General features: G+C 35.2%; 1 protein-coding gene across 1 annotated transcript; it reads right to left on the minus strand.

The window, feature by feature from the left end:
• Window positions 1-1004: 1004 nt before the first annotated feature.
• Window positions 1005-9316, minus strand: LOC139876913 (feruloyl CoA ortho-hydroxylase F6H1-3-like). The gene is made up of 4 exons (XM_071864314.1): window positions 9199-9316; window positions 8335-8656; window positions 2627-2809; window positions 1005-1747 (listed from the first exon to the last, which is right to left on the minus strand). The coding sequence occupies exons 2-4, from the start codon at window positions 8643-8645 to the stop codon at window positions 1174-1176; spliced, it is 1068 nt and encodes a 355-aa protein (XP_071720415.1). The 5' UTR covers window positions 8646-8656; window positions 9199-9316; the 3' UTR covers window positions 1005-1173.
• Between the last annotated feature and the right edge of the window lie 3718 nt (window positions 9317-13034).

The raw sequence follows: 13034 nt of genomic DNA on the forward strand, positions 1-13034 counted from the left end.
TTTTCCATTTTCATTTTTCCATTTTCTTTCATACTTCCACATTTTTCTCTAATTCTCCATTACAAAGATTCATCATCTAAATCAAATCTAACAAACTTCAATCCAAACAAATTACATATTTGAAATCCTTGCAACTTCCTCTTCGATTCCATACCGATTACATCTCATTTGGGTAACTTTCTAAAATCACTAGATTTTGTGTTCTTGATGTTTTTAACTTATAAAGTTGTTAATTAGTGTCTATGGCTCAAGTCTAACATGAATATGTGATTTATATGTTCGATCTTGTTATTTTAAACAACTAACATGAACATGAACTTTGGTGTGTTTGATTTGGTGATTTTGTTGCTTGAATGTTGTTTAATGTTATAAATGCATGTATTAAATGTGTTCGTAACATCACTAGCTTCAATTTGATGTGTAGGTTGCTTTAGAAAACTTCATAAACTCGATTAGTGGTTTTGATGATGTTGGTTAGGGTTTGATAGATTTAAATGTGAACATTTAATGTATTGAATGCCATGAATTGTTGTTGGTAAGTAGTTAGTTGTATTGTATGCTTGATTACCTACAAAACGGCGTGTTATATGTATGCATTAAATGCCCGAATCAAGAATGTGCATTGATGAACTTGAACATTAATGATGAGCATTTATTTGATCATTTAATTTGGAAACTTGATATTTGCAAATGATGTTTTTGATTGATGAAACGTGTTTAGTTGTGTTCCTCGTCAAATTACCTTTCCAATGATATAAGATACGTATTCTAAGTTTTTACGGTTTGTGATTTGTGCTAATTTGAAGATTGAATTTTGACTTGAACAATTGAAAATGACCAGGCACTAGACCACGTTAAATGTCGCGGCGCGGCCCTCCTTCGAGCAAAGAACGTACACACGTTGCTGTGAAAAAGATTATGATCTATACTTTAAACCTAAGAAAATAAATAAATTATTACAAAATAATTTATCTTTACAAAATATCTAATAAAGATAATCATACAGTTTCAAGACCTTGTAGTAATCCCACTTCAATTTTACAAGATGGAGTATATTGTATCTTAATTATCACTTTCATCTTTGCATATTGTAGTATAATACTTTAGATATCTAATCTATTTCTATAGTCGCATCTTTTCTTCAATGAACAAAAAGGATCATCAATTTGGTCATCATGCCTTTGCAAAATCAATTGTATCCTTCCCATTATGTGATTTCCTATAAAAATGCTTAACATAATCCGAATACAAAACTTTCTTATACAAAGCCTTCTCCCCTCTACCGATAACTTGTGGCAACGGCCCGATGATATCACTAGGTCTAGGGTTGACAAAAATGGGCACCGAAACTCGGTTTTCATGACCATTAGCAACCACATGATGTTCAATGCTCTTGTACCGACAGTTACTCATGATTTGAAGAGCATCACCAATGTTGATTGTTAAAGATCCATTTATAGGAGGGACATGAACCCAATTGTCACTATCAAGTTTTCGAACATATAGCCCTCTGGTTTGGTCTTGAAGAAGGACGGTTAGGGTTGAAACATCTGAGTGACCACCCACACCAACCGTGAGCTCAGGATTTGGGCAAATAGGATAGTAGTTTAGGTTCATTCGTCTTGAGCCCATAAGAAATGGTTGGTTTGTTTCGTCGAGTTTTGATATGCCTAATCTTGTCATTAGCACTTCTAATAGCCTCTTTATAAGAGGCTCGGACTTGTTCATGTATTCCAGAACTTGATCCCTATAGACGCAATCAAGATCAATTAGTGATTTGAAAAAGAATATTGTTCAATGTAAACGTTAACGACAATCCTTAGAAGGCTATTATTAAAAAATTAAATTAAACTTTAATAAATGTACTTGATTTGTGTCATCAACTACTACCAACCTTGAGATGGTTATTTTAAGAAGAAAAAAAATATTTATGCGTGTCTCAAGCTCTTATTGACAGAGCTATTTAACAACTAGGGGTTACCTATTCATGTTTGTTTGAAATAGTTGCCTAACTAGAAGACTTGTGTACACTAATCATAGAAAACAAATTTAATGTCATCAGTTTCTTAAAACTAAAGAGGTTTTCTGTTCAGGTTATTCGAGGAGACCGAGTATTTTTACTCAAATCTACGCAGTTTAATAAGGTTATTCAATGATCAATTCCAACCACGTCTCTACCACATCAAGATGTACTTCTAGTGAGTTTTGTATATGAAACCTCTTATAAGGTATCATAGTGTCGGCCACTAAGACGTCTTGTGATGGTTTTTTAAGAACTTTACCAATATAGTATAGGCAAATTTGTCAAAACATGGTAATTTTCTAACTCTTGATTAAATTTGATGTGTACAGGCGTCAAGATAGTCTAGTTGTGGTTCAAACATCACTACCAACATATCTTGAAGTGGTAGTGAAATGGCTTGAAACAGTAACGGAATAACCCGAATAGACCGCGTCCATTAGAGTAAAAATACGCACCCTCCCCAAATGGCCTAAACAGTAAAATAAAATAAAAAATGAATAGCCTGAACGTTAAAAACCTTATCCGTACCTTCCCCGACTAAAACACATATTTTAAGAAAAATATATACAGAGTACCAAGTAAGTGATATAGGAATTTAATTACCTGCATACAGGGGGCCAAAAGGCCATAGCTTCATCATTAGAAACATAGAAGCAACTAAGATAATCCTTCCATTCCAAAACTTTATCAACTTCAGGAATAAAACTTGTAACAAGCCTAACGTTTTTCGTAGGACTGTTCTTAAACAAGTACTTCTTTTTCTCGTTTGCAGGCAACGCGAAAAACCTTTTTGTTTTTTTATAACAGCTGAAAATTTTATTAAAACTAGCAAGTAGCTAGAGAATTACAAAGACAGTAAAGGATTTTGTAACCACGTTATCCAATTAAGATTAGCTTTCTTATAACGAGACGAAAGCCAATCAAAAGAGGATAAAACAGTAGAGTCGATAATTTGACATTTCTTAAATTTATTTGGCTCGAAAATGTTCCCGTTTCTGAAACGCCATATATTCCACATGGTTGCGAAACAAATTACTTCCATACTGGTAGCAGCCTTCAAATTTTTATGAGTTGTAGAGATCCACTTCAACAAGTCTTCAAAGGTATTGCAAATGGGAATGTCAACCTGGGTCCAAGTGGCAATGTACGTCCAAACTTGAGATGCAATGTTGCATTCGAAGAAAATATGAGTGAAGTCTTCGGCGTGCGTAGAACATGAAGGGCACAAAACGTTATCAATCTTAACATCTCTAACCAACAAACTACACTTGTCCGGAAGCCTATTAAGGCGGGCACGCCAAAGGAAAAAGTTAACTTTTGGGGGGACGTATTTGCACCAATAAGTCGCCGGATTACCTGTAACATTTTGATCAATAATTTTTCGAAGTAAACTAACCGAGAAAGTGCCCTGTTGAGAAAGATTGAAAACCCACGCATCAGTAGCCTCGAACATTTGAATATTCGCAGCTGCAACTAAGAGATCATTGAGCTGATGGGATTCAGTACCCGATCGGATTTGTCTGCGCCAGTTCCAGGACCAACCATCTTGTAAGCGCCTATCACTAACCTTGCAAAATTTGTCCAATTCAAGAGCAAAGAGACGAGGAAAACAAATCTTAGGAGTTGACCCATTTAACCATTTATCAAACCAAAAAAGAGTGTTATTGCCATTACCAAGTTTGAGAGATAAAGAACTACCAACAGAAGGATGTTGCACATGGATATCAGAAATGGCTCGATTGATATGAGCCCATGAACCTGTGACATTTTTGTTAACCAAAGGAGAATACCCATCTCGTTGTTCACCATGAGAAGCTTTGATAACCGAAACCCATAACCAATCGCTACAAGTAACATATCTCCAACGCCACTTATATAGGAGAGCTTTGTTAAGAGAGTCATAGCTCACAACCCCGAGACCCCCCTTTTCTTTACTCTTAATAATTTCACTCCATTTAACCCAATGTATTTTTCGATCTTCCTTAGATCCACCCCAAAGAAAGTAAGCTCGAAGAGATTCTAGGCGCTTAATAACTCCTTTAGGAGCTTTGAACATAGAAAGGAAGTAAGTCCCAAGAGCTCCTAGAACCGATTTTATCAACGTTAAACGACCTCCAAATGAAAGGAGATTCACCTTCCATTTAGCTAAACGTTTTTCAACTTTATTAACTATCGTATTCCAATTTTCTATGCGTCTCATGTTGGCACCAATCGGGATTCCAAGATAAGTAAAAGGTATAGTGGCTGGAGTGCACCCGAAGGCATTAGCTGCTCTATTACGTTCGTTCAAAGGAATGCCAATCCCCATAATATTGGATTTGTGAATATTAACCTGGAGACCCGAAACAAGAAAGAAACATTTGAGAATACAAATAAGGTTCCGAATATTGTCGTCGCTCCATTCTCCTATAAATAAAGCGTCATCGGCGAAAAAACAGTGAGATATATTAACTACACTTCCAATATTACCCACCGAAATGCATTTAAACAAGTTTTGATCTATAGCATCCAACATCGCCACATGAAGGCCTTCCATACAAATAATAAATAGAAACGGAGACAAAGGATCACCTTGTCGGAGACCACGACCAATTTTAAACTCCTCGGTTGGACTACCGTTAACCAAAACCGACGCAAAAGAGGAATTGAGACAACCTTTAACCCACATAATCCATCTACGCCCAAAGCCAAGATTAGAAAGCATTGTAACCAAGAAATCCCAACTTATCGAGTCAAATGCCTTTTCAAAGTCTACTTTAAAGAGCATCGCCTTTGTCTTTTTCTTATTACACCAATCTATGATTTCATTAATCATCAAAGGACCGTCAAGGATTTGACGACCTTTGATGAAGGCAGATTGTTCTTTGCTTATAATGGAACCAATTACAACCGAAAGCCGATTAGCAAGCAATTTAGAAAGAATTTTATATTGAATGCCAATGAGACTAATGGGGCGATAATCTTTGACAAAAAGCGGGTTATCAATCTTGGGAATCAAAGTAAAGAAGGAAGAGTTACAACCTTTTGGAATGTATCCCGAGGCATGAAAGTTATGGACGAAAGCACAAACATCTTCCTTTACAAGGTCCCAAAAAAACTTGATAAAACGGAAAGAGAACCCATCTGGCCCGGGAGCTTTGTCGTCACCGCAATCCCAAACTGCTTTTCTAATTTCCAATTCAGTGAACGGCATCTCCATCCCATTCGACATCTCGTCTGACATATGATGAAGATGAGAACTCGGCCTGCTCAATTTCACAGTATTTAAATTTGTGAATTTTTCTTTGAAAAATTTAAGAAACGTGTTTTTGACGAGATCTGGAGAAGAAACCCAAGAGCCGTTATCGAGCACACCGGTGATTTCTAGTTTTTTTCGTTTCTTGTTAATGGATGAGTGGAAAAGTGAGGAGTTTTCATCACCATAACTATTCCAAAGTTTCTTATTCTTCTGAGTCAGGTTCATGCTTTCTATTTTGTTGATTGAAGCAAGATCTTTTAAAGCATTAATACGTTGCACCGATAATTCAATGTTATCTCCACCATTAACAAGCTGATCATCGATTTGGTCAATAGTAGATAAAAGATTTCTCTTATTTTGATTACAAGTAATCAAAAAATCTTTGTGCCAAGACTTGAGCTTATCTTTAACAAATTTAAGTTTATTTTTAAACTTAATGAAAGGGTTCAAGTTCTCATACTCTGCCAAAGCAGAATGTTCAATCCAAGCGTTTCTAACCACATCTTCAAAACCTTCTATCAAGAACCATGAGGCGAATAATTTGAATGGGGTAGGCCCGTAGTTCGCATTCTCGTTAAAGAGGATAACCGGGCAATGATCAGACCATAAGTTGGGAAGAACACGACCAATAAGATCCGGGCACGAATCAATGAACGAACAAGATAAAAGGAAACGATCCAGTTTTGCTCTACTGTCACACGATTTACTAGATCGAGTAAAAGCCCGAGCTCCCAACGGAACATCAACCAAGCCACACGAAGAGATAAACTTGTTAAAATCACTCGCAGTAAGAGCACAAAAAGAAGAACCTTGCCTTTCCTGAGAGCACCTAACCGCATTGAAATCACCAAATAGAATGTACTCACCTTGATGACGAAACATGAAATCAGTAAGCATTGACCATAACCTTGCTTTGTTAACACGATCTTGAGGAGCATAAACATTAATTAAGAAACAACTAGTAGGATTGGTTGGCCTACAGCCTTCCACAATAAGAACATGATCAAAGGAAAAAATACGTTTTTTGATGAAACAATTCGGGTCCCAAACGGTAAGGAGACCCCCAGATCTACCACGGGCACATGAAGTAGCCACTTCAAACGAAGTGTTACCCCAGAAAGATTTTACAATAAATAAATCTAGTTTGGTAAGTTTTGTTTCTTGAATACCTAACACATTAACTTGAAAATCGTTACAAATTTTACGGATCCAAGATTGTTTGATCTTGTATGACACCCCTCCTCCAATGTTGATGGATAGAATATGCATATTAAACGGGTTTCTTCACACCCATTCTATCTAACATACGATTAAGATCCGCCTGACTTCCCATCATATCAAAACCGAGTGCTAAACCCATTGCGATAATTTTGTCAACCTGTTCAACTAGGTTTGTGTCAGAATGAGAAAAGGTCTGTTTAGTTGCTACATGAGGTGACTTCTTTGGAAAATTTTGTGCATCATCATAAACACTTGGTGAGAAAAAACGTTGTCCATTAAATCCAGGTGGCTTTGAGTATGATGATTCTGAATTTGCAGGGGCATGAGATTCCACATGCTTAGCTTTAGCAGATGTGTTACTTGTGCCATCTACATTATTTTCCTTTTGAACTTCACTATTTTCTTCATCAATCTTGTCTGAGTTTACCGCCATAGACGGTGTATGAGTGTGGACTTCTTCTATTCCTTCTTTAGTTTCCCCATTCTCCTTATTGAGAGCCGTCGAATAATAATCACAGAAAGAGTCTTTAACATATTCACCATCTTCAAGAGTCCCGTGACTAGATGAGTCGGAGTTTAGATCAATACCTTTGGAACCATCTTCCGATTGATCAAATACCGAATCATTTAAAACTTTCAAGATCGATGGACACCAATCTTCTACTTCTTTGACAAGCACAGTGTACTCTTTCTTTTTAACCACGGTAGTAACCTTTTCATGAATGTGATCTAGTGAAGTTGTCACAATACACACCTTGCCATTACCTTTTTTGTCATCTATTTCAGAGTCTTGAAACAATATTTTACCAAAATGAAATGCAACCTTATTGAAAGCGTCATAGTGCCATGCTATGGCCGGTAACCCGATAATTTCAATCCAAATAGCTCTTTCATTAATGGTGAACGATTCAGAGTAGGGGCAGATAACAGATAATGAGTTACGAACAAGAAGATTTTTCTTGAAGTTATCACGAGACTGTATGTTGGGAAATTCGATCCACACCCAAGACCCTCCCATATATTGCACCATAAGGGAATCAAAACCTTCTTCGTGCCACATGCGGTTAAGAAAAGGAATCTGAGATGGTAAGGCAGCTTTGCCGAATAGTATAAGATCTGTGCTCTCCAACAAAAGCAATTCATCATCTTCAATGGAGATTTTCTTCATAGGTGCTTTAACCGGGATAGATACACGAGATGCATCTACCATAGAAGCATAAGTTTGTCCATTCACAGACGTTTTTATGTTAGACGGTTTAGTGGTATTATTATTATTATTATGTTTCTGGAAACCGTTCTTAACGTTTGAGTTTCTAGATTCAGGTTTACCAAATCTGGCCAGTGCCGCATACACATGAAAGTTACCCGCCCAAATTGAAGAGATCGAAGTTTCAAGGGTTTTAATCGAAGAAACATTAATAAATTTGACAAACGCAAATCTACGGCCGTTTTTTGTGAGTTTTTTGGCTATATATACGTCGATAACCTTTCCATGTTTAGAACAGAGATCGCGTAAGTCTTTCGATTCAAAGTGATGTGGAAAATTTGTGACGAAGATATTGGTGGATATTCTGCTAGTATTGAGGTGATCGGATGAAGAAGAGGGATGCATATTTAACAGACTGATCAAATTCAATTGAGCTGTAATTGGATTTTAAGTTTATGAAAAATTGATCGGAGAAGATGGTGGGTGGTTGAGTGATGGTAATTGGTGGTAGACGGTGGAAATTTTGAAAAAGTGGAAAGTTTTCAAATTAAAGTGAAGGTTAGTGGGTTTACATCGGGGTACGAGTTGAGAGAATTAAAAAAAAAAAATTGTTTACCCCCGCTTCCCTCCGATTGGGCGAAAAACCTTTTTGTAGCATCTTTTACGTCCTCGAGTACACTAAGAGGAACTCCATGGTTAACAATTTGAAAAAATCCCCAATTCTCGGCTGCATCGCAAATCGCTTTTATTACCTTGGGATCTTCAGAATTCGACATGTCGATAACTGGGATGGACTCATTTGGCACGACTTTGGTCATATCGAGTCGTTTTTCAAGAGGTTGAATGAATAGTTCGGGTAATGTTTTGATGTTTAACTCAGATAGACCCTTCACGCCGTGCCCATCGTCGACCACGAATGTTTTGAGTTCACGAGTATCCACAAATGATGGTGCCATTTTATGAGAACCTGGTATAGTTTGAAACGAGTTAATTAATATTATTCATTTTTTTTATCTAAAGTTGTTAATTAAAAAGTTGGAATTTTTTTAACAGGATCATCACTAGATGCCCTGAATTCTTTACAAAGTCAGAAGTCTAGTCGGTGAGGGTGTAATTCTGCTAAGCTGCAAAACGTTCCAACTTTTATTGTTATTCTCAAAATCGATGTAATTTTTTTTTATTGTTATTCTCTCACATCATATTTGTTTCATTCATTAGATAGTATAATATAATGAAAATTAAGCAAAAAGGCCCTTTTAATTAAGGTTTACTAGTGTGTACCGAGAAAACGTAAAAATATATAAAATTAATTGGTATATTTATTAAAAGGGTCTTTTTCCAATTTCTCATAAGCGATCATCGCGACTCAGTAAAAAGCAAATCTCAACGACAAAAACACAAATCACAAATTGCTAATTGCTTTTTGGGTGAAATAAATATATACAAATACAAATATAAAATATATTGAGAAAGGAAAAATGAAAAGATAGAGATTCGAAGTTACGTTACTTTGATCGTTAAATGTTGCCAGCTAGTGTAAATTATTCATTCACATATACAAGAAAAATTAGGTTTAGTGTGTATATATAGGTGAATGAAGAAGTACGTGTATTAACGTATTTTCATCGTCTTATCTTATTTTTAATATAAAAAAAGGATAACGATGAAAAAAAAAAATATATATTCTATGAAGTGAAATCATTTATAAATGACAAACGCTTTTGAATGATGGGCTGTCATTCCAAAGTATCGTGCATCTTCCACCTATTTGTTAGTATATGCTAAGTTCACCGTCTCAATATAATTCACTACTTATCAATTTTTTAAAGATTATTTTTTTTTTTTTAAATTTTGATTATAAATTTCTTTGTTTTTTTCAAACAGCGATATCGACATCGAATTCTCTTATTTGTCACTCACACACACGTTAGGAGAAATCTCTTCACACACCATCGCTGCATAGAGTACCCGGTGTGTTTTAGTTTAAACTGAGAGGCTTAAGGCATGCACCTAGAGCTGTAAATGAGACGAGCTACTCGTGAGCTACTCGAGCTCGGCTCGTTAAAAACTCGATTCGAGCCGAACCTAAACGAGCTCGAGCTCGAGCTCGAGTTCGAGCCCAAGGTAAGGATCGTTTAATAAACGAGTCCGAGCTCGAGCTTTAGGTACCGAGCTCGTTTAAGCTCGCGAGCCTAAACGAGCTTTCCTTATACATATAAATTTTTTTATTTTTTTATTAATTTTTATTTTAATATTTTAAAAACTAACAATAATAAATAATAAATAACTAATAATAAAAGAGAATTGAGTAGCTTTTTTCACTCTCTTTCAAACTCAAGTACATTGAGCCTCCCGCATAATGATTTGGTACAAGTTCCAAACTTCCAACTTGACTTTTCAAACTTTTACCTTTTCAAATTTTGTTTGCAATTTTTTCTTCATTTCATTTTTAGTTTTTCACACACCTGACTCCTCACATCTCTCTTGCACCCGGTTTTATCATCTGATTCATCTCAAGTTTTTGAACTTTGAACAAGAAATGATCTAATCAACCCTAAATTAGTAAGAAACTATTCTTCAGATATATACTTCTTATTTATAGTTTTGAGTTATTATTATATATTAATCTTGCATTCGTATATAATTTAATATATCTATTGCCATGATTCTACCATGCATATGTTATAAAGGGGAAATATATAGATCTTACGTTTTTATGAATGCATCTTTCTATATAGTAGTAGTTTGTAATTGTTTACTTAATAGTAATTTACAAGCTTAAGTTTATATGCAGGCAACTACTTTAATTTTAGCTATCAAGTTTTTTTTTTTTTTTTTTTGAAAGGCAAGCTTGCATCAGTCCGGACCGAAGCCTAGTCATCATTTGCATACACACACGCGCTTTCGGGCAGGAAACCCGAACCACACTCTGAGGATCCGACCCTTTAACCATCCCGAGGGGCAGGCGGGCCAGATCTTAGTCCCGGAGCGGGTCGGTAAAACCTTCCCTTTGGGCCACCTTCAAGGAATATATTTCAATTCCTAGAGCGGGTGACGAGGCTCGAACCTGAGACCTCTAGCCCTGCGAGTACACAAGTGTAACCGCGGTACCATTGAAGCAATGCTTCGTTGGTAATTTTAGCTATTAAGTTAAACTGTAAGTCTTCTTCAAAAAATATAGTAGTATTTAATAGTAACAAGTTAACTGTAAGTATTATATGATGCAAGAGAATGTATCTGAGTAGGTGTTAATAAAAAAAAATATGTAGTAAGTGTGTTAAATTTTTTAGTAAATAAAAGAAAAATAAATACTGATAATCTTGTTTGACTATGTACAAGTGAAATGGAAGGAACAAGTGAAATGAACCCGATTAGTCCATTGCAAGCTTCTTCATCAAGGACTGCATATAAGTATGTAGACATTGATGGTAGTGAGGGTCTTCCGACTGATAATGTACCAAATAACTTAGATAGTGGCGAACATACAAGCGTTGGAGTGGAAAACGTAGAAAAACACGAGGAAGAAGATGAAGTGGAGTTGAAGCCTAAGCGTCGAAAGACCTCAAATGTGTGGGATGATTTTGTGGTTGTCACTCTTAAAAATGGCATACAAAAAGTTGAGTGTATTCACTGCAAGAAACGATTGGCTAAGTCTAAAAGTGGCACTACATCAACATATAGGCGGCACTTAGATACTTGTTCGCTACGTATACAATACCAAAGAACTCAACAAATGTTAAATTTTCAACCTGAGGCTGATATAAGATATGAAAAGCCTTCTGTGTTGGTTGCACCAAATACAAAGTATGATGCTAACAAGATGAGGGAAGCAATTGTAGCCTAGATAATGGGTACTGAGCAACCTTTTAATGTTGTTGAGGATGAACTGTTTGTTTGCATGATAAAAACTGCTAATCCTTTGTTTGACAAAGTAAGCAGAGTAACAACTAAAACAGATTGTATCAAGTTGTATGAGCATGAGAAAAAAAAGTTAAAAGCCCTTACGAATACCATCTCAACAATTAGTTTGACAACTGATTGCTGGAAGTCGTCTCATCAAAGGATCGAGTACATGGTCATCACTGAACACTTTATTGATTATAAATGGAGGTTTGATTGGTTTTTTTATTTGATATCAGTACATCACGTTTAGTTTTAGTTGACTTAGATAAAAAGGCAATATGATATTGTCTAACATCCATCAAATTTACAAATAACTCTTAGCACTTAGGCATTGTGGTCAATTAAACTATTGAACTGTGGTCCGGACACATGTCAACTAAGAGCTTTTTGAATATACTGATTATATACACATGTAGTTTAAAATTTATTAGTTTGCTATTATTTGTTATTATTTAACATGTAACATGTAATTATATATTTATCTCACAGATTACATAGACGTGTGCTAAATTTTGTTCACGTTCCTCCTCCTCGTACCGGACTCGACATTGCAAACGGCATTTACAATTGTTTGCAGGATTGGGGAATTGAGGATAAGGTGTTCTCTATCTCTGTGGATAATGCTTCATACAATGACAGGGTGGTTGAGACATTAAAAAGAAATTTTTCTTTAGTGAGAAAGCTTCCTTGCAAGGGTAAGTTGTTACATGTTAGATGTTGTGCACATATCTTAAATATTTGTGTTAAAGATGGACTTTCAAAGATCAATCATGTTATCGAAGAAGTTCGTGAAGCTGTGAAATACATTAATTACTCGGAGGCAAGACGACAAATATTTTCTAATGTTGCACATCAGTTGAAAGTACGTGATAGAAGTTATTGATTGATGTTCCAACAAGGTGGAACTCAACCTATGATATATTGTCACTTGCTCTTAAGTTTAAAGATGTTTTTCCAAGGTCAGTATATATATATATATATATATATATATATATATATATTATGTCTTTTTTATTTCAAAATTATTTATCTATACTAACTTATGAGTGTTGTATTAGCTATTCAAAATACGAACCTAAATTTCAACATTTACCAACAAATCAAGATTGACAAAATGTGACAAATGTGTGTGAAATTCTGAAAGTTTTCAAGGTATTCAATTAGTTTCTATTTCTATATCACTAAGATATATATATATATATATATATATATATATATATATATATATATATATATATATATATATATATATATATATATATATATATCTTACGTAGTAATATCTTATTTTTAGTTCTTAATCACAGTATAGTAACAAGACATTGATTCTCTTATATTTGTCATTTGTAGGTGTGTACTAATATCATTTCGGAAAGTCATTATCCAACTGCCAATTTATATCTTATTGAAGTCTATAAAGTCAAACATTAGATAAAGGAGCG

The sequence above is a fragment of the Rutidosis leptorrhynchoides genome, chromosome 11 (assembly GCF_046630445.1).
Source record: "Rutidosis leptorrhynchoides isolate AG116_Rl617_1_P2 chromosome 11, CSIRO_AGI_Rlap_v1, whole genome shotgun sequence".
NCBI lineage: Eukaryota > Viridiplantae > Streptophyta > Magnoliopsida > Asterales > Asteraceae > Rutidosis > Rutidosis leptorrhynchoides.